We start from the raw sequence: 27,829 nt of genomic DNA, 5'->3' as shown, positions 1-27,829 counted from the left end.
TACTCAGTATAAGGCTCCGGTATGTAAGAGTCAACCAGTTGAACAGAACAGCGGCTTGGGCCACATGGACAATGAACACTGAAAGAGACAAGGATGAAGATTAACTAAGACTTTATTCCATGGAATCAAAAAGTTACAAAGCAAAGTTAAAGTTATAATCTCTCTCTGTATGGACAGTAGTATTCTTCTGGCTACCACACATTTATTGAGTGGGTTCAATTTAAGCTACACTGCTAATAAATCAGGAACGTCACTTGCAGCTTGCTCTCAGCAGCAAGGCACTATGGGAAGTCACGTCTGTAGGTGTTGTCCATTTGGTAGTTTACTCTCAACACTCCCCTTTTAGAGGGAGGCAGGTAGCTGAAAGAAGTTCTCCTTAAGGTCACCTGTCTCTATGGAAACCATACACCCCACCTCCTGCTGGTTAGCTGGAAAATGGAAGGCCACGGGGAGCAGCTACAGTAGCTTTCTGTTTTGCATGCAAGATTAGGTTTTGCAATTAACCGTTAACAGGAAGGGAGCCAAGGCACAAACATTTCAGTTATACAAGAACCCAACTAAAATACTTAGATAAAAGGGATCATCTAGTGGCATACAAAACAGAAGTAGAAACATTTAACTTCTCATCTTGACTGCATGGCCAGCTCTGGTTATGTGGCTATGGTGCTATTAAAAATAAGAAAAAGTGGGCTGAACCTCAATTGAGTAAACTTCCTAGGTCGTACCATAAGATAAATGCTTTAAAACATGTTTCAACGGAAAACAAGGTAGTCTCCCTGTATCAGTGTGTTTCCTTCCATTTGGGGCCTAATAAACACAGCCCTGACTCATTACAGGGCCACACTGTTCTCCACATTGTTGGGACTCAGGTAGGTGTACGGCAAGGGCAAAGGGACATTCCTGTGTTGGATTTCAACGTTGTATTTCTTCAGCTCATCTTGAAATTTGTGAATCAGTTGCAGAGGGGCCTTCTCGCTGAAGAGATCCTGATAGCCATTTCCAAGAGCGACCTAAGTAGGCAAGAGTTGATGAAATAACATGGAAACTGTTGTTTCATGAACCACTGATATACTAATTATGACTACTAAGGAAACGATTTGATTGGGATTGTCATGAAATGTTTCAGCGTCATAGGATTTACTCAATTCAGTTTCTCTCATATACTCACAAAGTCAGTGGGCTGCTTGCTCAGAAGGTACGCTGTGACCATACCATGGGCGGTGGTATTGATGTCAGGGAAGGTCTTCAGCATGGTGCTCTCAGTACACTGCCCCTTAGTGGTGGGAGGTGGACGTTGCAGAGCGATGGGGGAGTTGGGCATCCAGCCGCCAAAATCAAACTGGAATGACAATGGCGAAATATATCAAACCACTTAGCTTTTCCAATATAATACACCAGAAACACTAATACTAACATCACATTTTGAATAACAGCGGAGGATAATGCACACAGGTTTTTGACATGTTTCAAAGTTCATTACCTGTCCACTGTTGACTGCAGCATGTTGGACAGACACTGTAAAGATCACCATGGTGATAAACTTGACCAGCTCTGTCACCAAACTGAAAGACTGAGGGATTCCTGCACAGAGAAGATACAGTATGCCAAGATGATCAGTGCACTGGTCAAAAGTAGTGCATTAAATAGGGAATAGGTTGCATTTTGTGTTAAATGAGAAAAGTGTAACCTGTGCTGGTTTCGGACAGGAACCCATAGAAGAAGATATCCTTGATCCAGTTCTGCAGTTCAGAGTCATTCTGGACGTCTGAGTCACAGGTGTAGTAGTAACAAATCACTTTCTTAACAAACCTATACACAACATCAGGCATTAGACAAACACTATGACAACATAGCAAAGGAGCACAGATACACTACATATACACACAGAAGTATGTGGACACCCTTCAAATTAGTGGATTCGGCTGTTTCAGCGACACCCGTTGCTGACAGGTGTATACAATCGGGCACACAGCAACACAATCTCCATAGCAGTAGAATAGCCTTACTGAAGAGCTCACTGACTTTCAAATTGGCACCGTCATAGGATGCCACCTTTCCAACAAGTCAGTTGGTCAAATTTCGGCACTGCTAGAGCTGCCCCGGTCAACTGTAAGTGCTGTTATTGTGAAGTGGAAACATCTAGGAGCAACATCGGCTTAGCCACGAAGTGATAGGCAACATAAGCTCACAGAATGGGACCGCATAGTGCTGGTTGCAACACTCACTACCGAGTTCTAAACTGCCTCTGGAAGCAACGTCAGCAGAAGAACTGTTCGTCGGGAGCTTCATGAAATTGGTTTCCATGGCCATGCAGCCACACACTCACAAGCCTAAGATCACCATGCACAATTCCAAGCGTCGCTTGGAGTGGTGTAAAGCATTGGACTCTGGAGCAGTGGAAACACGTTCTCTGGAGTGAATAATCACGCTTCACCATCTGGCAGTCAGTTGGACGAATCTGGGTTTGGCAGATGCAAGGAGAACACTACCTGCCCCAATGTATAGTGCAAACTGTAAAGTTTGGTGGATGAGGAATAATGGCCTGGGATAATTTCATTGTTCGGGCTAGACCCCTTAGTTCCAGTGAAGGGAAATCTTAATGCTACAGCATACAATGACATTCTACGATTCTGTGCTTCCAACTTTGTGACAACAGCTTGGGGAAGGCCCTTTCCTGTTTCAGCATGACAATGGCCCTGTGCAAAAAGAAAGGTCCATGCAGAAATGGTTTGTCCATAAAACTCACAATAATCCAGCAGCATGATATAATTTGGGGGGGGAGGAGTAGACTGGAGTTTAATAAACAGAATAATGCAAAAATGTAGTTGCATGAATATATAATGTTCAAATCCAATCATGCTGCCAAATGAGGTTTACAACATTTCTTTGCACAGATCTGGCCTTTTTTGCAGCCTAAACATCTATAGGCCTATACAAACATTACCTGTGGATGATGTCCCACAGCCTGAGTCCATCATCCCTGTAGAAGAAGTTGGGGATTGATGACAGACCACGTTCAGTGATGTCTTCCGGCATACAGAGGGAGCTGTAGGTCAACGAGGCCATCGCTTTCTTCAGGAACTCAATCATCCCTGGACCTCCAATACCGGCATTCTTCAAGATGGGTTAATGGGATAGTTAACTTTTTTAGGGCGGATAGACACTACAAGCAATTTCTGTCTGTGGGCTCCCGATGAGAATTTCTGATATTGCCTGGGGGGCATTACATCGCAGCCCACTTTCCTGGGATTTATATTTGTTAACTGGCTCCTGGGCGCTCTACGGCATCCCGATAATTTCGGACATTCTGCCTTATCTTCGGTGTTAGTTGTGCTAATCTAATGCCAGCAAATCAGACACTGTAAAACTTCCATTTCACGAGTTTAAGTACCAGACATGAAAATGGGTTTAGAATATTTTAGGAAATGGATGTGAGAATGAGGATTCAGTTGGGAAATGAGAATGGACTGGAGGAAGCTAAGGGCTGCAGGTGAAGGATCCGGAGGGTTTGATTCTGTAGGGTTTGGCTTGGAGTCTCAGGTAGACATCACCGTCAGGTCATGGTAGTTAGGCTGCTGTGGTGAAGGAAATCTCCAAAAAGAAAAATCAAAGTTAGTCCGATCCTGGATAAAAAGTGAGCTGTTGTGGACTGCAGTTGCTGAATGGTTGGCGATATAGCTGAGGTAGTACAGGCATATGGACAAGATGCCTGTGAGTGAGCCAACAGACCCCAGGAGAGCAAGCAGAAGCGACAGTGGCAAGGGAAAGAAGGAAGAAAACCTTGAGGAACCAGGCTCAGCTGGGGAGCCATTTGTCTTTTGGCTGGTTGGGTACGATACGGTGCATGAGATTGACGGTGTCCATGAAATGAGGCATAAACTGGAGGACTGTGCCAGAGTTAATGCAGGTTCTGAGAGATGAGTGAGCATGTTGTGGGTTGTCTTTTATTGTTGTTGTCAGAACAGATGTAGGAATGATAGGCTTGAGAGGAGCTGTACAGTGTTGTCTTAGATGCCATGGAAGTGGCTCCGATGCGGAAGGAGTGTCTGGAGAATTGATCAGCAGGATAGCCGGACAGGGATAGTATTTGTCTCAGATGGGAATGTAACAATTGGCGATGGGATCAGAATCTGAGATAAATAGTGGATCGGATGGAAAGGCATGTTGAGATTGTCTGAGCTGCAGGAAGTAGGTGAGTGATTCGTAAGGGCTGATGGTAGTCGGAACAGATAGATTGGTGTGGTTCTGCCAAACTGATTGGTTTCTCTGTGTTTGATGGGGGAATCTTTCGATGATGGTGACATTTGACACGCTGAGATGACAAGAAGGGTTGTAGATAACAGATGTAAACTCTGAACATTGCAGGAATCCCAAAAATGACAAAGGAAACATTGATTCTAGTGTGGAAGAAACTGTGATGGAGATGTAACCAGGCCACAGCGTCTGGATGCAGGCAGACAGGATATCGAAGGTGATGGGCTGGTGGCGAGGGGGTTGGTGGACTTTGGTGCGTTGGAGGCCCTTGAGAAGGGAGACTTGCAGGTGAGAGGAGGAACATGAAGACCCAGTAAGCAACTTGAGAAAGAAGTTGATCCCGGCCAAGTATATCCGGATGGATGATGTCCGCATGGAGAGGGATGAGCTGGCATGGGTGATGAAGGAAGACATGGTGACCAAGTTGTTGGAGGGAAAAGGAAGGTAATATATTGTATGGAAACGCTGGAAGAATCTCCTGGCTGTCCAGTAAGAGGACAGTGTACTTTGTGCAACAGCTGATAGGATGGCATGGCTGAGAGATGAGGCAAATGAGTGGATGTTTTACGGGAAGGTTGGAGGGACTGGGGTTGGTAGGGGTTCTGCATACAGGGCCAAGCACCTGAAAAACTGAAATTGGAGGCGGGACAGAGAATCAGTGATTTAGTTACATTGGTCGGGTACATGTGCACCTGAGAAGGAACTGATGGGTGACGGATAGCCAAATTAGACGTCTTGGGAAACTCATGATAGGGAGGTAGTCAGAACGGCCCTTGTTAATGATGTGTACCATGGAAGGTTGTCGGAATGGATGAGAAGCAGCTACGGCAATTGGCTACAACTCGAACAGGGCGTAGGAGGGGGCTGCAGGAGAGGAAGCAACCACTATAGAAATTCCTGTACCCAATGGAAGGGGCAGCATCAATGAACTACGTAAGTCTTCTGGACAAGAGACAGTCATCATAGAAAAAGGTGATGCTGTTCCAATGACTGAGAAGGTGCCAAGGCCTGAGCTCTGTGAGTGGGACAGGAAGGGATGATCCTGATGGCATAATTTAGATGGCCCAGCAATAAAAGCAGCTGACATTTAGTGCAGTGGGGAGATTCCAAGTAATTGGACAGGAGGAAGGAAATGCACTGAAGTTTGTTGAGAGGCAGGGAGACCTGAAATAAGACTTTGTCCAGTATGATGCTGGGGAATTTGAGGCGAGTAGAGGGGCCTTCCGTCTTCTACTCAGAGTGGTACGCCAAGGAGAATGAAGGTGGAAACAAGGGTGGAAAGGCTCAGGGAGGGAGAGGATGAAGTGGTGCCAATAGTGAGGAAACTGTCGAGGAGATAGAGAACATAAAAGGAAACATGTTGACATTTAGCAAGATCCAACACAGGGCTTCAGGCTAAGGTGTTGAATATTTGAGGGCTGCTCTTGCATTCAAAAGTTAGGCGGACAGAAATAATACCGCCCCTCCCAGCAGACACCGAAGAGATTCCAGGTGTTGGGATAGAGGGGCTCCACCTTGAAGGTAGATATTATGTCGGCTTTGGCAAGCAAGGTTCCACTGCCAGAAAGTTTAATGAGAGTCATGGCATGGTTGACCGTGGCGTACTGCAAGGTGAAGTCAGGACTCAGGATGAGGCTGTTGACTGAAGATTCATGGGGGGCGGAAAGATCGATGATGATACGCTTCTTGCTTGAATACATTCGGGTGGCAATTCCGAGGGGAGTGATTCGTTAGGTGGAGAATAGCGGGGATGAGAAGGGGCCAATCATAAACCCCTGCTTCACCTTCTTGGCGAGGAGGTTGGAGCAGAAGTGAGGAGTGCAAGGAGTAGAGAATTGTATTCTTTTCAGTCCATCAAGCAAATATCGTACAAATGAGGGGTCAGGGTGAAAGTCCAAGTCCGCAGCCCTGGTGGTGACGTTGTTGGGGGTGGTGACGTTGATGGAGGTGGCAAGATTGACCAACAGTCATTTATCAGTAGAAGGAGGAGTGGGATTGAGGGCAGGAGGTGCGGGCGCCACTACAGAATGTGCAGGAACTTGCATGACGAAGTTCTGCAGCCGTAGGTACTGAAATTGCTGCAGATTATGCTAACTTCGGAGAAGATTACAAGATGACCACGGTGGTCCTTCCTCCCGCAGAACACGGCAAAGGCAGAACGTTGTGTAGAAGGAGGAAGAGTAGGGCGGAACAGCGAGCAGAGGCAGGGCAGATGACACTTCAGAGGGGCAGACAGGGAGCATGTGGCAGGGTGGGAGGGTGGCAGGGTGGGATGGGCAACCACAGAGGTCGCAGGCGAGGGACACTTTGCCGGCGAAGATGCGACAGTGGAGCTCAACGTCGAGGGCGTCCCAGTACGTCACGATGTTCCACTGCAGGAGCCTGGAGGCAGCGGCTTCTGAGAACCGGCGATGGTAGTCGTAAAAGGTTGTACCACCGAAACGGACAGCCGGATCCGTGATGATGGATTGGTAGTCGTCCAACTCTTGGTGGCGAGAAGGATGTTCTGAGCAGATGACATCTATGTAATGGGAGATAGCCAAGAACAATTCTGGGACAGTGAAACCCTGGATTGGTGTGGGTCATTGGAGCATAGGGGCACCTGGAAGAGGCTGCAGTCGAAGATGCGGAGTAAGGCCTGTGCGGTAGAAGGAGTGAGGAGAGCGGCAAGATTAACGTCTGCACCTTGTACGATCTGCTGGCAGAGAGAGGAAGAGACTGGAGGCGGATTGAGGATCAGGGAGTGGGTGGAGAATGAGCCGGGGTGGCCATAGACACGGAGTGGTTGGCCGGAGGGCGGGGCTTTGCTGTGATGACTGGATCAAAGAGGCAGTCGGTTTACTGAACTGGGACAGCATCGCACCTTGAAGGGCGGCAACTGTAACTGGCTGAGTAGGTAGGGATGTGAGAGGTCATTGAGGTGAAAGAAGGTGAGACGCTGCAGTGGTGGCAGCGAGACCTGTGAGAAAGGTAGACACTGGTAGATAGAAAGGGACCTGAGGTGGGGGAGGGTAGCCGGAGAAAGAGACACAGAGAGAGATGGAAGGCCTTTGGCTGGTGAGCTCCGGCGGGCAGGGCGGTGGGGAGATCGGCCTGGAACGGTGGGGCTATTAATAAACATTTTACGGCTGAGAGATTCACAGAAATGTATCACAACACTACAAACGTGACAGAGTTCAGCCTGATGATTGAATCACTCTACTGAGGTATGTGTCGCTAGGTGTACGTCTCATAACGATAACCAGCTCATTACGATTTGGCTTGACTGATTCGTCAAATGTGAGAGGTACCCCAATGTTAAAATTGTATAATCGTAGTGTTCAGAACGCCTTATTTTAGATTTACCTAGTGTTGTTGTTTCATCCAAACAGTTTTTAAATATGCTAGCTGGTAATTTAGCAAATCCAAAATAATTTGGCTAGAATGTTTGGAGAACGTAGCAATGATAGTGAAAATGAATTGTATCAGTTAGCCGTGCATTCAAAAGTATGGGGAATGCAGGGGGATTCCAAATCTGTGCATATTTTTTCGAAATGCCGTGCTCTTTCCCTAGACTTTTGAATGCACTGCTAGTGCTAACTCAGAGGTCTCCAACCTTTTCTAGTATGAAAGCTACATTTAAAAAATGAAACGCCACAAGCTACACATTTCTCTCTAGCTTCCAAATAGGCACATTCTTCTCCTCTCCCCTGCAACTCTTCCCCAGGTCCTCAGTGTACAAGAGAAGATAGTGCGCTGTTTTTATTAATATACCTCGTAAAATAATGGTTAATAAACAGCGCTAAGGGTGGCCCTATAAAATCGGTGATTTCCCCCCCTAAAAAATGCTATTTAATTGTTTTTATTCCCAAATCATGTTGTTTTCACCATTTTATTTGGTTCAGAAACTATAATGGAAAGGGGAGACTCTCACGATGGTGTTCTTCTCCGTTTTGCTCTTTGACCACTTCAAGTGTCACAGGACTCAGCCAACTTCTGTCTGTAGCGTTCTAACCATTTGGGTCGCTATGGAAAGGGGAGACTCTCACGAACACGATGGTGTTCTCTGTTTAACTCTACGGGACTCGTCTGAAGATAAACCATACAAACAGAAGTAATGGAAGTATGGAGGTAGTTTGTGCCAATAAGGGGTTAAATATGTTTTTTTTTAAATGATATATATAATCTCCTCCCTCAAATACACAGGCATTGAGCATGTTGCTCTACCAAGGAGAGGAGGTGACATTGAGGTCCTACTACCACAAAGGGAGGCTTACTGGATATTCTATCTAAAAACATTGACCCGTAGTGGTCTGAATATTGACTTTGATCTCAGGCCCTTCTTATGAACAATTCTTTCTTTTATGAATAAGTCTTAAAAATGTATATATTCTTTCTACAGCTTATTAGCGCACACCTAATATGTTCCCACTGTTGATGCTTATTATGCATTAAGATTGAACTAAAGATTACATGTAACAAATGAAATGAAATACAAAACAATTAAACAATGTATGTTGATGCTAATATTATGTACAATATTCAATTCTGTTTCTATATGATAATAACCTAATATATTTAACATGCCACAAACTATTGTTTTTTAACAGTTTCACTAATTAATTCAAATTAACTAAATCATTATGACACTCCCTTCACTATTGTCATTGGTTGCACTAATTACACTGTTTGTCTACATAACCTGGTTCAAGTATTCATGACATTACCATGAAGAAGGTACAGGGATGCCGAAACGTTGGTAAATACCCATTAAATGACTGGGAGTTTATATATGGAGTGTGCGACACTCTTTATTTTGATAGTTTATAGTTTATTTGCTGTTAGTCAGCACCTCCACACAAACACATTTTTCTGAGTGTGTGCCAGCTCATGTTTTTTAAAGTTAGCAAATAACACATAATAGATACAAATTCTATACTTATGTGGAATGCTTCTGCCAGTAAGCCTACTTTGCATTTAACATTTAATTAAGAAGGTTTTTGGGAAAGTATTTTTGTGAACCCACAATACGGTTATCACAACTGGTTACACACGGACGGAATGTTAGACAAACGCACGCATCACACAAACAGACGGGAGCAATATTGTGGAAATTAATTAGCAGATATTGTGTGAGGTTTCGCTTTTTAAGCCAATAGTGGCGAACCAGGGGTGGAATAATGTTGCATTGATTAGATGGTGTCTAAGACTTGTGAGATTTGTTTTTGACAATTTGCGGTGGAAAACTATTTGGCGAGCGACTCATGTGGTCTGCGAAATACTGGTATCAGTATCCACTAGCATTGTGACATTCCATAAGTCTTAGCGTATTATAGAACACAACAATATAAGAATGGGATAGGCAGTACCTCTGTGATCACCCCCTTCTCTGATATGAGGGCCTTTCTAGCCAGAGTGTTGCTCTGCAGAGTGTAGCGGAAGTGAGAGATCAGGAGCTATGGAGAAAGATGGAACAATCATACATTAAATGCACAACTAAAGAAGCTATGTATTTTACTGTACTACAATCTACTCCAACTTTCAATTATTAAAAGAAAATACATGCATTTTGTATAGATATTTTTCGAATTCCTAAGGTTTCTCTTGAATTATCATGTTATACATATTCAGTTGATTGGAAAATAACTTACACAGATATTGTTTAATAACAGTTGAAAACATACTGTCTGCAAACAGAGCACCAGGTAGGTACCTTGTAGATGGGATGCACCATTGGTAGGTTACGCAGTGTCGACACGGCAAACACCTCAGCCAGCAGGTGAGTCCTCAGCAAGTGAAAGTTCAGCTCATGTTCAGCGAAGTCAGCGTTCCTCACAAAGATCTTGGCCAGGAGCCAGTCATACTTAGAGTCAGTAGGAAGGAAGATGGGGTTGTCTTTTCCAGGATCCTGCTTCAGCTGTAAAAGGAAATGGAACAATCATGGTTAATGTTATATCATGTACCATTCAGACAACACTCAAGACAAAGTTAAGTAAGCAATTAACAGTTCATCTTATGTATGTCTTTAAATTAATGATAGTGACAATATACACACACAATATTCCTTAATTGAGAATGCGTATATTGTCACTATAATTAATTTAAAGACATTCATAGGTTGAATTGTTAATTGTTTACTTAAAAATGTGGCTAACATTAATCAAATGTTTTACTCGTGATAACACAAAATCAGTATATGCTTTTGCTCATGGTTTTTGCTTTCTGGTCAAATAGGTCATTTCTGGGCAATATTTCTGTCCATTTAGGGGACCCCTTTTGGCTCAAGAGCATCCCCAGTGGCAAATGTTCTGTTGAGCTTCTTCAATGTGGAGTTCAGAACTCTACATTTCACTCTCATGTGAGATGTACCTGGATTGCGATGGGCATGAGCTTATCTTCTGGAGTCATGTAGAGGAAGCAGAGAGGAGCAGCCAAGAAGTGCTGTTTCCCATTGATCACGTTTGCAGTCACTCCATGCAGGCGCTTGTAGTCAACCAGAAAGATGTTACCTTTCTGTTTAGGTTAGGACACGAATGAGTTAGGAACACCATCAACACCATACCAAATAATTATGTAGGCTACTGACACAATGTAATGTACTACACACAAATTACTGAGGAAGAAACCACTAGAGCAATAACAGAACGATGAGTAACAAACCTGAATTTCCTCCTCAAGGCTTTTTCCAAAAAGGGAAGCCTTCACCATGTCTTCTGTGACGGGGAAGTTCTCTGGAAGCTTGGAGCAGCGATGGATCATCATGGGGTTGATGCCGTTCAGAAGCTGATACCCGAAAAACTCATCCTCCTTCCAGTTCTTTTTGACATAGTCTAATAGATAACAAAATAATCAAATAATAATGAGTAAACCATTTGAATCCATGACTTATTCAAGACAGACACTACTGACCAGACCTTACCATAAACATCAGTCGTGTGGCTATTGAAGACTTGACTGAGCTCATCTAGGCTCTTCCATTGTTCCTTGTTGGTGGACAGTCCTGCTAGTTTCAGCTTCACCCATCTGCCGGGACAGAGAAGGAAATGAACTTCAACATGCAAAAGACTTCGTTGGATGGTGCATTTGGTTAGAGAATGGTTTTAACACCACCAGAGTGTCCCCCAGGTGTCTGTGTTGGGTCCCTTACTCTTCATCCTCCCCCTTGGGTGGTTGATTCATGCACAGGCCACATATATTGAATATGTGTCAATCGCAATTTGATAAATGTCTGCTCTTTGGGTTAAATGTGTTCCTATAGTCCTGTGTGGCCAGTTGGTAGAACATGGCTACAATGATAGTGGGTTTGATTCCTGCTGGGGCCACCCTATGTGAAAAAAGCATAAACGCACTGTATGTTTCTTTTGCTAAAAGTGTCTGCTAAATGGCATGTATTCATTTATTATATTTATGTAATAAATAAATATATAACATATACATAACATATACAGTATAACATACATTGAACAAAAATGTAAACGCAACATGCAACAATTTCAAAGAGTCAATTGATGTCAGTCAATTTAAATAAATACATTTTGGATTTTACATGACTGGGAATACAGATTTGCATCTGTTGGACAAAGATACCAAAAAAAAGGTAGGGGCGTGGATCAGAAAACCAGTCAGTATCTGGTGTGACTACCATTTGCCTCAGGTAGTGCGACACATCTCCATCGCATAGAGTTAATCAAGCTATTGATCGTTGCCTGTGGAATGTTGTCCCACTCCTCTTCAATGGCTGTGCGAAGTTGCTAGATATTGGCTGGAAAGCGCTGTCGTACATGTTGGTCCAGAGCATCCCAAACATGCTCAATGGGTGACATGTCTGGTGAGCATGCAGGCCATGGAAGAACTGGGACATTTTCAGCTTCCAGGAATTTTGTACAGATCCTTGCGACATGCATTATCATGCTGAAAAATAAGGTGATGGCGGAGGATAAATGGCACGACAATGGGCCTCAGGCTCTCATCACGTTATCTCTGTGCATTCAAATTGCCATCGATAAAATGCAATTTGGTTCTTTGTCCGTAGCTTATTCCTCCCCATACCATTACCCCACCGCCACCATGGGGCACACTGTTCACAATGTTGATATCAGCAAACCGCTCGCCCACACGACACCAACTGGGATTCATCCGCAAAGCAACGAGCACACTTCTCCAGCGTGCCAGTGGCCATCGAAGGTGAGCATTTCCCCACTGAAGTCGGTTATGACGCCAAACTGCAGTCAGGTCAAGATTCTAGTGAGGACGACGAGCACGCAGATGAGCTTTCCTGAGAAGGTGTCTGACAGTTTGTGCAGAAATTCTTCGGTTGTGCAAACCCATAGTTTCATCAGCAGTCCGGGTGGCTGTTCTCAGACGATCCCGCAGGTGAAGAAGGTCCTGGGCTGGCGCGGTTACACTTGGTCTGCGGTTATGAAGCCGGTTGGACGTACTGCCAGATTCTCTAAAACGACGTTGGAGGCGACTTATGGTAGAGAAGTGAACATTCAATTCTTCTGACAACTGCTCTGGTGGACATTCTTGCAGTCAGCAGACCAAATGCACACTCACTCAAAACTTCAGACATTTTGGCATTGTGTTTTTTGACAAATGCCACAGGTGCACCTGTGTAATGATCATGCTGTTTAATCAGCTTCTTGATATGCCACACTTGTCAGGTGGATGGATTATCTTGCCAAAAGAGAAATGCTCACTAACAGGGATGTAAGCAAATTCGTGCACAAAATCTGAGAGAAATAAGCTTTTTGTGCGTATGGACAATTTCTGGTATCTTTTATTTCAGCTCATGAAACACTTTACGTTATGTTTATGTTTTTGTTGAGTGTATATAACATATATACAATTTCTGCTAAATGGCTGAATGGCTTGTTAGATGTATATTTTTTAAAGGAAATATTTTCACAGGTATGTTGGGGACATGCCAACATAGATAATGACAGATCGAATGCATTTCCTGGTGTTGCCTCATGGTTCTCAACCTGGGATCCATGTACCCCTGGGGGTTCTTGGTCTGTACTTGGGAAGACCCATAAGAAAATAGGCCAAAAGGTGAAATTCACACGAAGGGGGTACTTCAGGTGTACTCCACACAGAGCTAACTGGGATTGGGGTACAGTAAGCAAAAAAGGTTGAGAACCAGTGCTCTAACTTACACTTTGGCTGCTGTGAACTTCATCTCCAAGTCCTTGGTGAAAGAGAAGCGGACCTCAGCAGGGAGACCAGAAGCGCTGGCAACTTTCATTATTTGGGGTAGACCCTCGGCATATATACTCCAGCTGAAGGGAATAGACACGGTAAATCAAGACGGGATACACACCCTGTCATTCACTATTACACACTACCATACCAGACCTGGGTTGATTATTTTAAGTGCAAACCCCGCCCACCTGCTACTCCAGGCAGGCTAAACTAAATGCTCAAAGTATTTGAAAGATTTCCAATAGTATTTGAACCCAGGCCTAAACCATGCAAAAAGGGAGGGGGCTTATATAAAAATTATGTTGTTAAGCAGACACTTATCCAGAGCAATTAGGGTTAAGTGCCTTGCTCAAGTGCATAACAACAGATTATTAACCTAGTCGGTGCTGGCCCAGCGCTCTTAATGGCTAAGCCACCTGCCTCTTTTATTCCAATTGCACATCAATTTATCTGTGTGTAAGAGTTATGTTTTTATTTGGATGTTGTTTAAATTAGCTACTGTATCTTTAGTAATGTTTCCACAAAGCTCACCGGTACACCTCACAGCGACTCTGCAGCTCCTTCTTTCTCTCCTCTATGGCCCTTCGGTAGGTCTCATTGAATATTAGCTTACCTTGTATACAAAAGACCAGAAATGTTGATAATTTTCATGTTTTTATGTATTGGTCAATATCTTAAGAAATCCACTGTGTATATCGACCATTATTCCATAAATATGGACCCTTTCATACACACTTCAAAATAAACTATGACTACCCAGACTTTTTTCAATGAACCCCTCTTTATTCATATTAATACATTCACATATGCTGCTGCTATTCTCTGGCTATTATCTGTTATCTTTACACCTGCCCTTCATGTACGTAGTACCTCAATTACCTCAACTAACCTTTACCCCTGCATATTGACTCACATACGCTGCTGCTATTCTCTGGTTATTATCTGTTATCTTTACACCTGCCCTTCATGTACGTAGTACCTCAATTACCTCGACTAACCCTTACCCCTGCATATTGACTCACATACGCTGCTGCTATTCTCTGGTAATTATCTATGCACTTTACGCATACCCTTCATGTACATAGTACCTCAATTACCCTAACTAGCCTGTACCCCTGCACATTGACTCGGTACCGGTACCCCTTGTATTTAGCCTCGTTATTGTCATTTTATTGCGTTATTTACTCTAGTTTATTTACTAAATATTTACTTAATTTTTTTAATTCTGCATTGTTGCTTAAGGACTTAGGCATTTTAAGTAGGCATTTTACGGTAAGGTCTACACCGGTTGTATTCGGCACGTGACAAATAAAATATGATTTTACTACAAATGACATTCAGCTAGCTGACCTATAGCTGTGTGTCATAGGCACAGCAGGTATACTCAGAGCTTAACCTAGACAATGATCTATATATCAACATACTGACCAGTGCCCTCTCTGATCATCAGCGGCACATAGCCTGAGATCCAGTGGTAACAGGGGAAGTTGGCCGTGTCTCCTTCTGGTGTGGTCACCACTACTTTAGAGCAGAACCAGTCATTTTTGATGTAGCCGAGCAGGCAGTATGGCTCTGTTTCCAGTACCACAAACTCCAGATGGCCCAGGGAGAAGGGACAGAACACATTGTGCTCAATCACCTTTAGAGAGATAGATGACATGATCCCAGTTAGAATGATCCCAGAAAACAAACAATGTTCTCTCAATGTCAACTAAGTTGAGCCTGTTTGTTTTGTTGTTTTTCAAATCCCAGAATGTAGCTTTAATTTGGCCTTTCTGACAGTACAGGAGGTTTAATACTTTGTTTCACTTCCACACCCAGATGGAATGTGGCATAACGCAACTTCATTTTTAAAAAACTTACCGATCCTTGGCTGGCGGTTTTAGGGATGTACGTGCGTTCACTTTCTCCGTTTGTGCTGACCAGTTTAACGTAAACACTGTTCCATGTTCCGGCAAACATAATTTCTCCAGTAAACACTTTCACTGTGTACTTCATCATGATGATTCTACAAGACAAATACTTATACAGATACAGCGAGACAACATATTAGACATACAGCATTACAACTTAGCCGAAGCTAACTCAATAGAACCATGTGAGATGATCAACTGCAACCAAATGTTTGCCACAGTAAAACATGTTTAAGTACAAATTGTATTGGATTTGAAAAGCCTGTTATATTAAATGAAGTGACATTTAATACAGACCACTAGGAAAATTCAATAAATATGTTTTTGCATGTGAATAAATCATTTCAAAAGTACCAAAATTCTGCATTTTGACATGTCCCTTTGTGCACCCTCTGTGACTTCTGGGAAGATTTAACCCACTTAACCCTCACATTTCTTCATTTTCACTATCACTGTAAAGCCCTAGTTAATTTGTTACTTTGACAGCCATTTCTGAAGATGATAATTTTTTTTTATGTGATTAGTGATTGATCTAATGAAATGTCTGTCCCTCAGTTTAAGGTCAATACTGTTACGTGAACTTAACATGGTGAAACTATTCCTTTTTAAATATATTTTTTTAAAGAAACATTTAACATCTAATAATCAAATCAAAGTGTGAAAGCAGGTGAGCTGGTTCTACTCTTTTTGGCCATTTTCTCGTGTTTTTTGGTGGGAAACTGAGCGGGTTGCGCATAGCACGTCAACCTGGTTACCCATAGTCAGACAGGAATAATTTTTTGTAACGATAAATAGAAGAAAAAAAAGGAAAAAAAACATGCAGCTTGCCTTCAATTGCCCTTCTCTGTTTCACACAAGCTTCCACTCCCCCGTCACGAGGGGATGGATTTATGGCTGATTTAAGATGAATTTGTCAACCCTGTTACTTTATTTGTAATATAATAGGTACCTCAAATCTAATTTGTTCCACACTCCGAATACAACAGGTAGACCTTACCGTGAAATTCTTATTTACAAGACCTTAACCAACAATGCAGTTAAGAAAATATTTACTAAATAAACTAAAGTAAAAACACAAACAGCAACAATAAAATAACAATAACGAGGGTGTATATACAGGAAAACTATAGTTCTTTTTGTTAATAACCTCTTGAGATGTTCAACTTAATAAAAAATGATTAAAAAACATGTGCTCTTTATGAAAGAATGTTTAAATTAGTTGATAACAAAAAGATACAGTATAGTGAAGTTACACTACCCAAAAGATTTGAATGACCCAAATATTCCTAGTCTTTTACAAATTAAAAATGTTAGTTCATGTATGTACCAAATAACATGTACAGTATGTTTAAAATCAAATCAATATAACAAATTACAATGTAATTATTCTACATCCAAGGTTGAACTCAAAAAAGAAAAGTAGTGTCAAGCAGCCTCCTGTGTCCTGTTCATAAGGAACTACCACATTCAAATCCTCATAAAGGGCAGTGCAGAATTTAACTGACAGAAATGATGAATAAGCTTCCCTTACCTGGGTGTGTCGTATCAGACTAACTGTGCGCTGGATAAACATCACTGGCTACGTAGCTCTATTTATATTTAGATGGGGTTGGAGGAGTTTCTACAGCGTACTCCCACACACACCAGTTCTAGGTACCTATAGAAAAGGGCCTATAGAAAGTCAACACCCCCCTTGAACTTTTTTCACATTTTTTGCATTACAACGTGGGATTGAAATAGATTGAATTCTATTTTATTGTTTTTGAGCTACACAAAATAAAATACCTATACAAATTTAAACTAAAATATAGTCATTGCATAAGTATTCACCCGCTTTGTTTAGGCAAGCCTAAATTATTTCAGAAGTAAAAATTGGCTTAACAAATCACATAATAAGTTATATGGACTCACTCTGTGTGAAATAATGACATGATTTTTGAATGACTACCCCTTCCTCTGTCCCTCATTCTCACAACACCTGTAAGGTTCCTCAGTCAAGTATTGAATGTCCAGCACAGATTCAACTACAAAGACCAGGGAGATTTTCGAAATCCTCAAAGTAGGTTGTGTTGATCGTTGACAAAAAATAACAATTCAATCCATTTTAATCCCACTTTGTAACACAATAAAATGTGAAGAAGTACAAGGGGGTGTAGAATTTTTAGTAATGAGAATGTACCTAGGTGAGTTTCTACACCTGACTCCCACACTCACCTGCTAAAACTGGAAATACTACATGAGACAGTTCCATTGAAATGAACCTAGTAAGTTAATAAGTGTATCATCATATCTCACAAACTATTAAGCTACTTGCTTGCTTGCAATGCAATACTTCAACCATTAGAAACTGTGCGTATGCATAGTCTAAAGTTTGCAATGCAATACTTCAACCATTAGAAACTGTGCGTATGCATAGTCTAAAGTTTGCGGAAAGCTAAGCGTATTCTCACGTCAAGTTCACTTTTTATGAATGCCAGCTTTTGCATGAAACCTGGCTAACACATGTTTTGGTATTTCTTATGATTTTTTTGTACATACTCAACGTTTATAAATGAGGCACCAGTTCTTCTCTGTGGCCAGAGGGACCCAAAGAAATAGAGGCATTTGGTGAACACCAGCTCCAAATATAACCATCTTCGTATTGGATTGATGACAACATTATTTTATTCATTCACAGTCAGGCTTATGAAGCCAGCTTGTTAAGATCTTATCATCAAAGTGAGAGTGACTTATCAAACATGAAGGAAGTTTCACATACTGCATACCAACTTGGCAGAGTGTACTGTACCTTTCTATGGTCTAGATTTCTTGCTTTCCTCATTCCACTCCTCACAAAAACGTTTTTTTCATTCCACTAAACCAGAGAGGTGTCTCAAGGAAGTTAAATTCCTCACTATGAAAAGTTCTTACTTACTACATTTTACATTTGAGTCATTTAGCAGACGCTCTTATCCAGAGCGACTTGCATTTATCTTAAGGTAGCTAGGTAGGACAACTACATATCACCGTTGTAGTAAGTACACTTTTCCTCAAAAAAGCAGCTATAAGCAAAGCCAATGGCAGTAAGAAAAGACAAGTTTTAGTGCAAAAGACTCATTAAGATCTGATAACCAACACTGTTAATATGTGTACTGTAAACTGGGCCAACAGGTTTCTTAACACTACAACAACAGGACATGATAGGTGATACAGTGTGTTGAAATCATCTGGGAAGTTGGATGGGTTCCAGAAAACAGGTGAAATCAGATGAACAAAGGGGAAGTAGAGGAGGAAAGAAGGGGAGCAGATGAGGAAAGAAGGGGAGTAGAGGAGGAAAGAAGGGGAGTAGAGGAGGAAAGAAGGGGAGTAGATGAGGAAAGAAGGGGAGTAGAGGAGGAAAGAAGGGGAGTAGATGAGGAAAGAAGGGGAGTAGAGGAGGAAAGAAGGGGAGTAGAGGAGGAAAGAAGGGGAGTAGATGAGGAAAGAAGGGGAGTAGATGAGGAAAGAAGGGGAGTAGATGAGGAAAGAAGGGGAGTAGATGAGAAAAGAAGGGGAGTAGATGAGGAAAGAAGGGGAGTAGAGGAGGAAAGAAGGGGAGTAGATGAGGAAAGAAGGGGATGGCAGAAAAAAAGGATTAAAGACATTAAAGAGGACATGATTACAGTTCATATTTAATGTGTATTTTTGATTGACAAGGCTTATTTGTAATACTGTATGTGGCATTTGTGACATCGCAGGTTTTGAAATCAGTGTTTTTCTTACTTTTAGTCCTACCCTGCGTTTGTTAGGACTTTACTCCTCATCTTTTTAACCACAGATTATAGAAACGCACCGTTTTCACATATGTAGACATTGGTTTGGTGCTGGAGATAATGAATATGAGGTTTAAAAGTGGTAGAATTACCCTTCAATACTATGTTATAATTCCACACCCAGATGGACTGGTATAATACAACTTTTTTGAAAATGTACCGATCTTTGGCTGGAGGTTTTAGGGATGTAGATGCTTTCACTCTCTCCCTTTATGTTAAACTGTTGGCACAGACACTGTTCAGTGTGCCTCAAAACAAAAAAAGTGTTATGTTGCCCTTTAAAAAGCTCATAGATTTTTTGTGAAGCATCTATGAAGTGCATTTTATGTATGTTATATACGTTTCTGTTGAAGTTGCATTTTGTCAATGCACCCTACATAGGGAGCTGTTATGTCACCCTTAATACACTGTTTATAGATTGACGTCAGATTATATATTATTTGTGAAGCATCTATGTAGTGCTTATAACATCTTTACGTATGCTGTAGTTCCTTTTAAAGTGGGACCAGATTCTCTCAACCTGGCCCAGCTAGTCATAGGAATGAAAAGTATGTGAATGGATTTACATTGTCATCAAATGGACAAATTGTCCAAGGATTTCAAATTGTGGCAAAGGGTTACTCACAGCCTGTCACGCCCTGGCCTTAGTTATCTTTGTTTTCTTTATTATTTTAGTTAGGTCAGGGTGTGACATGGGGGATGTTTGTGTGTTTTTGTCTCGTCGAGGGTGTTTGTATTGTCTAGGGGGTGTTTGTAGAGTTCATGGGGTTGTGTTCATTGTAGGCGTTTATGTAAGTCTATGGTTGCCTAGATTGGTTCTCAATTAGAGACAGCTGTCTATCGTTGTCTCTGATTGGGAGCCATATTTAGGCAGCCATAGTCATTAGGTAGGTTGTGGGTGATTGTCTATGTCTATGTGTAAGTTGCCAGTGTCTGCACTTATTTGTTTTGTATAGCTTCACGTTCGTCGGTTTGTTGTTTTGATTTAGTTTGTATAGTGTTCGTTTCGTTTGTCTTCTTCTAATAAAGAGAAGAATGTATTTATATCACGCTGCGCCTTGGTCCCCTCTTTCACGTAACGACGAACGTGACAGAATCACCCACCACACTCGGACCAAGCAGCGTGGTAAGCGGCAGCAGCAGCAGGAGCAGCGAACACAGGATTCATGGACTTGGGAAGAAATACTGGACGGTAAGGGACCTTGGGTTCAGGCTGGAGAGTATCGCCGCCCTCGTGAAGAGCTGGAGGCAGCTAGAGCCGAGAGGCGGTGGTATGAGGAGGCAGCACGGAAGCGAGGCTGGAAGCCTGAGAGTCAGCCCCAAAAATTTCTTGGGGGGTGGCTAAGAGGGAGTGTGGCAAAGTCAGGTAGGAGACCTGCGCCAACTCCCCGTGCTTACCGTGGAGAGCGAGAGTACGGGCAGACACCGTGTTATGCGGAAGAGCGCACGGTGTCTCCTGTACGTGTGCTTAGCCCGGTGCGGTACATTCCAGCTCCACGTATCGGCCGGGCTAGAGTTGGCATCGAGCCAGGTGCCATGAAGCCGGCTCAACGTATCTGGCCTCCAGTACGTCTCCTCGGGCCGGCATACATGGCACCAGCCTTACGCATGGTGTCCCCGGTTCGCCAACACAGCCCAGTGCGGGTTATTCCACCTCCCCGCACTGGTCATGCTACGGGGAGCATTCAACCAGGTAAGGTTGGGCAGGCTCGGTGCTCAAGGGAGCCAGTACGCCTGCACGGTCTGGTATATCCGGCGCCACCTCCCCGCCCCAGCCCAGTACCCCCAGTGCCAACACCACGCACCAGGCTTCCAGTGCGTCTCCAGAGCCCTGTTCCTCCTCCACGCACTAGCCTTGAGGTGCGTGTCCTTAGCCCGGTACCACCAGTTCCGGCACCACGTACCAGGCCTACTGTGCGCCTCAGCCGGCCAGAGTCTGCCGTCTGCCCAGCGCCGTCTGCGCTGTCCGCCTGCCCAGCGCCATCTGAGCTGCCTGCCTGCCCAGCGCCATCTGAGCTGCCTGCCTGCCCAGCGCCATCTGAGCTGCCTGCCTGCCCAGCGCCATCTGAGCCGTCCGTCTGTCCCGAGCCGTCAGAGCCGCCCGTCTGTCCCGAGCCGTCAGAGCCGTCCGTCAGTCAGGAGCTGCTAGAGCCGTCCGTCAGTCAGGAGCCGCCAGAGCCGCCCGCCAGACAGGAGCCGCCAGAGCCGCCCGCCAGTCAGGAGCCGCCAGAGCCGCCCGCCAGTCAGGAGCCACCAGAGCCGCCCGCCAGTCAGGAGCCGCCAGAGCCGCCCGCCAGTCAGAAGCCGCCAGAGCCGCCCGCCAGTCAGGAGCCGCCAGAGCCGCCCGCCAGTCAGGAGCCGCCAGAGCCGCCCGCCAGTCAGGAGCTGACAGAGCCGCACGCCAGTCAGGAGCTGCCAGAGCCGCCCGCCAGTCAGGAGCTGCCAGAGCCGCCCGCCAGTCAGGAGCCGCCCACCAGTCAGGAGGTGCCAGAGCCGCCCGCCAGTCAGGAGCTGCCAGAGCCGCCCGCCAGTCAGGAGCTGCCAGAGCCGCCCGCCAGTCAGGAGCCGCCCGCCAGTCAGGAGCCGCCCTCCAGTCATGAGCCGCCCTCCAGGCATGAGCCGCCCTCCAGTCATGAGCCGCCCTCCAGTCATGAGCCGCCCTCCAGTCATGAGCCGCCCTCCAGTCATGAGCCGCCCTCCAGTCATGAGCCGCCCTCCAGTCATGAGTTGCCCTCCAGGCCGGAGTTGCCCCTCAGTCCGGAGTTGCCCCTCAGTCCGGAGCTGCCCCTCCGTCCAGTGGCGCCCTCTACGATGGTCTTCAGTCCGGGACTCGCTGCAAGGGTCCTCGTTCCTCGGAGGCCACCTAAGCGGGTATTGACTATGGTGGAGTGGGGTCCACGTCCCGCACCCGAGCTGCCGCCGTAGGAAGGCCCACCCGGACCCTCCCCTTCTGTGTCAGGTTTTGCGGCCGGAGTCCGCACCTTTGGGGGGGGGGGGGGGGGGGGGGTACTGTCACGCCCTGGCCTTAGTTATCTTTGTTTTCTTTATTATTTTAGTTAGGTCAGGGTGTGACATGGGGGATGTTTGTGTGTTTTTGTCTCGTCGAGGGTGTTTGTATTGTCTAGGGGGTGTTTGTAGAGTTCATGGGGTTGTGTTCATTGTAGGTGTTTATGTAAGTCTATGGTTGCCTAGATTGGTTCTCAATTAGAGACAGCTGTCTATCGTTGTCTCTGATTGGGAGCCATATTTAGGCAGCCATAGTCATTAGGTAGGTTGTGGGTGATTGTCTATGTCTATGTTGCCAGTGTCTGCACTTATTTGTTTTGTATAGCTTCACGTTCGTCAGTTTGTTGTTTTGATTTAGTTTGTATAGTGTTCGTTTCGTTTGTCTTCTTCTAATAAAGAGAAGAATGTATTTATATCACGCTGCGCCTTGGTTCTCTCTTTCAAGTAACGACGAACGTGACACAGCCCTTCAAGGGTGGCCGATGCAATGGCTTGAATCCATTGTGCCACGGAGTTGTATGCAGATACTGTTCATGGTGCCTGCGTACAGTATATCTCCTCCAGTGAACACCTTGGCTTCTTAAACGATCATGGTGACTCTACAAAGCAAGTGAAGACTAAAATATATGATAAAATGTGATCAATTTGATATTTAATTGAGACCGATGACCAATCATTTTGCTTAGCTATTGTGTCAGATGAGGCCACAGGATGATCCAAAGGGATTGTTACCTTACCTACAACAACAGCACTGGAGCATTGTTAATGTGGAAGGCAACCGGTCTGCCTAGGGAGACAATTACAGCAGGGTTGTTCAAATCTTACACTACAAGGGCCAGACTGCTACTGGTTTTCTGTTATATCTGATGATTGATTGCACCCACCTGGTGTCACAGTTCTAAGTCAGTTCCTGATAGGAGGGGAAGAATGAAAAACAAAAAAGCAGTGGCTTCGAGGCCCAGATTTGAACTTAAGGGTGTTAAAATACAAATTCATATATTTTTAAAGCTATATGGATGGCACTCAGAGCCACAAATAGTAAGTACAAGTATGAAAATTATAGTCAACACTTATTGCAATGTGTTATATTCAACAGCAGAGTCAAATGAGTTAGGCCATGGGATCCATCCATTACATGACAAGTAAGGTATCCTGGCAGGTATCCTAGTGGTTAGAGCGTTGGGCCAGTAAATGAAAGGTTTCTAGATCGAATCCCCGAGCAGACAAGGTACAAATCTGTCGTTCTTCCCCTGAACAAGGCAGTTAACCCACTGTTTCTAGGTAAATAAGAATTTGTTCTTAACTGACTTGCCTAGTTAAATAAAGGTTGAATATAATCATATAAGATGTCAGCTTTCTTACCCAAATAAGATGCAGTAACTCAGTGATGAGAAATCAGAGTTCCACTGTACTCAGAACCTAGATATCATGGCTCTTTTATATGGTTTGTTGGCCTGTAGGGAATGGGTGGTGTGAAAAAACAAAAATCATGAACTTTCAATGTGGACAATTCTGTAATATTTGGTTGAGACGTTGCTCAATGAGATTACAACCTACTGATTGCACAAAATATTATGAACACCTGCGGTGGCCTCCCTAATCAACCCTGACACTAATGGTCGACTATCTAAGGCGTGAACGGGGAAGGGCACAGCCACGAGAACAATGGGTATCCCTAAACTAAGGGCGAACGATCTATCTATAAAATTACCAACCGCGCCTGAATCGACGAGCGCCTTATGCTGGGAATGCGGGGAAAACTCAGGAAAAGTGAATTATAAAAACATATGTGCAACAGAGGGCTCTGGGTGAGAATGGTGCCGGCTCACCTGGGGTGACGCCAGAGCGCCCTGCCTGCTGCCTCGATACCCAGAGGAACCAACCCGGCACCGACCGGCAGTGTGACCTCTGCGGCCACAGATGGTGCACGTGCTGGAACCCCCTACGGTCTCCCTGCGCACTGCCCCTCCCAGCTCCATGGGTATCGGAAAGGGGGTGAGGGGGATGGAACCAACAGACCCCGATCTGAACGTCCGCGGGTAGCCAGTAGGTTATCCAGCCGGAAACTTCAGTTTTACCTAATTTCTACCAGCATGTTAAATGTGCAACCAGAGGGAAATAAACTCTAGACCACCTTTACTCCACATACACAGAAGCTTACAAAGCTCTCCCTCACCCTCCATTTGGCAAATCTGAACATAATTATATCCTCCTGATTATGCTTACAAGCAAAAACTAAAGCACGAAGCACCAGTGATTTGGTCAATAAAAAAGTGGTCAGATGAAGCCGATGCTAAGCTAGAGTACTGTTTTGCTAGCACAGCCTGGAATTTGTTCCGAAATTCATCAGATGGCATTGAGGAGTACACCACATCAGTCACTGGCTTCATCAATAAGTGCATCGATGACATTGTCCCCCACAGTGACTGTACGTACATATCCCAACCAGAAGCCATGGATTACAGGAAACATCCGCACTGAGCTAACGGGTAGAGCTGCCGCTTTCAATGAGCGGGAGCTTATAAGAAATCCCACTATTGTCAGGCGGTGGGTGTAACTGGTGCATGAAGTCAGGCGCAGGAGAGCAGAGATGAGTGAACAATGCACTTTACTCAAGAAAATAGCACCAGTAACAGTACCAATGTGCGAACATTAATGGTTGCCACAAAACACGGGTGAAAACAGCACCCGGACAAAACCAACCGGAAACGTACCGACATGAACTAAAAACAATCACACACAAAGACATGGGGGAAACAGAGGGTTAAATACATGACCAGTAATTGGGAGATTAAAACCAGGTGTGTGGGAAAACGAGACAAAACAAATGGAAAATGGATTGGCGATGGCTAGAAGTCGTCGACCGCCGAACACCGCCCGAACAAGGAGAGGCATCGACTTTGGCAGAAGTTGTGACAACTATGCCCTGTGACGAAGCATCACAGGCACGCTCTCCGTAGCCGATGTGAGTAAGACCTTTAAACAGGTCAACATTCACAAGGCGGCAGGGCCAGATGGATTACCAGGACGCATTCTCCGAGCATGCGCTGACCAGCTGGCAAGTGTCTTCACTGACATCTTCAACCTGTCCCTGACTGAGTCTGTAATACCAACATGTTTCAAGCAGACCGCCGTAGTCCCTGTGCCCAAGAACACTAAGGTAACCTGCCTAAATGACTACCGATCCGTAGCACTAACGTCTGTAACCATGAAGTGCTTTGAAAGGCTGGTCATGGCTCACATCAACACCATTATCCCAGAAACCCTAGACACACTCCAATTTGTATACTGCCCCAATAGATGATGCAATCTCTATTGCACTCTACACTGCTCTTTCCCACCTGGACAAAAGGAACACCTATGTGAGAATGCTATTCATTGACTACAGCTCAGCGTTCAACACCATAGTGCTCTCAAAGCTCATCACTAAGCTAAGGACCCTGGGACTAAACACCTCCCTCTGCAACTGGATCCTGGACTTCCTTGCGGACCCCCCCCCCCCCCATGTAATGGGTGCGTGCTCAGTCCCCTCCTGTACTCCCTGTTCACTCATGACTGCATGGCCAGGCACGACTCCAACACCATAATTAAGTTTGCCGATGACACAACAGTGGTAGGCCTGCTCACCGACAACGATGAGACAGCCTATAGGGTGGATGTCGGTATCAGAGAAAGGCCCTAAAAAATGTCAAAGACTCCAGCCACCCTAGTCATAGACTGTTCTCTTTGCTACTGCACGGCAAGCGGTACCGGAGCGCGAAGTCTAGGTCTTTTACCCCCAAGCCATAAGAGTCCTGAACAGCTAATCAAATGGCCAACCGGACTATTTGCATTTCCCCCCCTTTTATGCTGCTACTACTCTGTTTATTATGTATGCATAGTCCCTTTACCTAATTGTACATAATTACCTCAATTACCTCGAATAACCGGTACCCCCTGTATATAGCCTCGCTATTGTTATTTTACTGCTGCTCTTTAATACTTTTTTTACTTAATACTTCTTTTTCTTAAAACTGCATTGTTGGTTAAGGTCTTGTAAGTAAGCATTTCACTGTAAGGTCCACACCACTCTTATTTGGCGCATGTGACTAGCCTTTCAAATGTGATTTGATAATATCTCCCACTTACAAGGGCTAATTTAACAACAGTGTTTAGTCTTGCAGATGGGAGACAGCGTTGCCCTGCTCTGTCTGATTTTTATATTCCTGCTCTGTCTGATTTTTATATTCCTGCTCTGTCTGATTTTTATATTCCTGCTCTGTCTGTCACGATCGTCGTTAGGTGAAAGAGAGGACCAAGGCGCAGCGTGATATAAATACATCTTCTTTTTAATAGAAGAAACGAACACGAACACTAATACAAACTAGACAAAACAACAAACGACCGTGAAGCTACAAAACGAAAGTGCAGACACAAGCAACTAACGTCAAGACATAGACAATTACCCACAACCTACCTAATGCCTATGGCTGCCTAAATATGGCTCTCAATCAGAGACAACGATAGACAGCTGTCTCTGAGAACCAATCCAGGCAACCATAGACTTACATAAACACCTACACTGAACACAACCCCATGAACTCTACAAAACCCCCTAGACAATACACACACCCTAGACTAGACAAAAAACACACAAACATCCCCCATGTCACACCCTGACCTAACTAAAATAATAAAGAAAACAAAGATAACTAAGGCCAGGGCGTGACAGTACCCCCCCCCCCCCCCCCCACACACACAAAGGTGCGGACTCCGGCCGCAAAACCTGACACAGAAGGGGAGGGTCCAGGTGGGCCTTCTTACGGCGGCGGCTCAGGTGCGGGACGTGGACCCCACTCCACCATAGTCAATACACACTTTGGTGGCGCCTCTGGAGTGGCGACCCCTGCATCGAGTCCCGGACTGAAGACCATCCTAGAGGGCGCCACTGGACGAAGGGGCAGCTCCGGACTGAGGGGCAGCTCCGGACTGAGGTAGCGGCTCCGGACTGAGGTAGCGGCTCCGGACTGAGGTAGCGGCTCCGGACTGAGGTAGCGGCTCCGGACTGAGGTAGCGGCTCCAGACTGAGGTGGCGGCTCCGGACTGAGGGGCGGCTCCGGACTGGAGTGCGGCTCCGGACTGGAGGGCGGCTCCGGACTGGAGGGCGGCTCCGGACTGGCGGGCGGCTCATGACTGGCGGGCGGCTCTGGCAGCTCCTGACTGGCGGCTCTGGCAGCTCCTGGCTGACTGACGGCTCTGGCAGATCCTGGCTGACTGACGGCTCTGGCAGATCCTGGCTGACTGACGGCTCTGGCAGATCCTGGCTGACTGACGGCTCTGGCAGATCCTGGCTGACTGACGGCTCTTGCAGATCCTGGCTGACTGACGGCTCTTGCAGATCCTGGCTGACTGACGGCTTTGGCTGCTCCTGACTGGCGGGCGGCTCTGGCTGCTCCTGACTGGCGGGCGGCTCTGGCTGCTCCTGACTGGCGGGCGGCTCTGGCTGCTCCTGACTGGCGGGCGGCTCTGGCTGCTCCTGACTGGCGGGCGGCTCTGGCTGCTCCTGACTGGCGGGCGGCTCTGGCTGCGCCTGACTGGCGGGCGGCTCTGGCTGCTCCTGGCTGACTGACGGCTTTGGCTGCTCCTGACTGGCGGGCGGCTCTGGCTGCTCCTGACTGGCGGGCGGCTCTGGCTGCTCCTGAC

General features: G+C 45.2%; 1 protein-coding gene across 1 annotated transcript; it reads right to left on the bottom strand.

Moving 5' to 3' along the window:
* Positions 1–94: 94 nt before the first annotated feature.
* Positions 95–16,922, bottom strand: LOC139579232 (hydroperoxide isomerase ALOXE3-like). The gene is made up of 15 exons (XM_071407707.1): positions 16,882–16,922; positions 15,301–15,459; positions 14,866–15,076; positions 13,969–14,050; positions 13,392–13,514; positions 11,153–11,256; positions 10,894–11,063; positions 10,603–10,746; positions 9,947–10,150; positions 9,603–9,689; positions 2,945–3,114; positions 1,688–1,809; positions 1,481–1,581; positions 1,169–1,339; positions 95–1,010 (listed from the first exon to the last, which is right to left on the bottom strand). The coding sequence occupies exons 2-15, from the start codon at positions 15,436–15,438 to the stop codon at positions 831–833; spliced, it is 2,007 nt and encodes a 668-aa protein (XP_071263808.1). The 5' UTR covers positions 15,439–15,459; positions 16,882–16,922; the 3' UTR covers positions 95–830.
* Between the last annotated feature and the right edge of the window lie 10,907 nt (positions 16,923–27,829).

This window comes from Salvelinus alpinus, chromosome 6 (genome assembly GCF_045679555.1).
Source record: "Salvelinus alpinus chromosome 6, SLU_Salpinus.1, whole genome shotgun sequence".
NCBI classification, from domain to species: domain Eukaryota; kingdom Metazoa; phylum Chordata; class Actinopteri; order Salmoniformes; family Salmonidae; genus Salvelinus; species Salvelinus alpinus.
The sequence above is the reverse complement of the archived record's forward strand: the minus strand, read 5'-3'. Positions and strand labels throughout refer to the sequence as shown.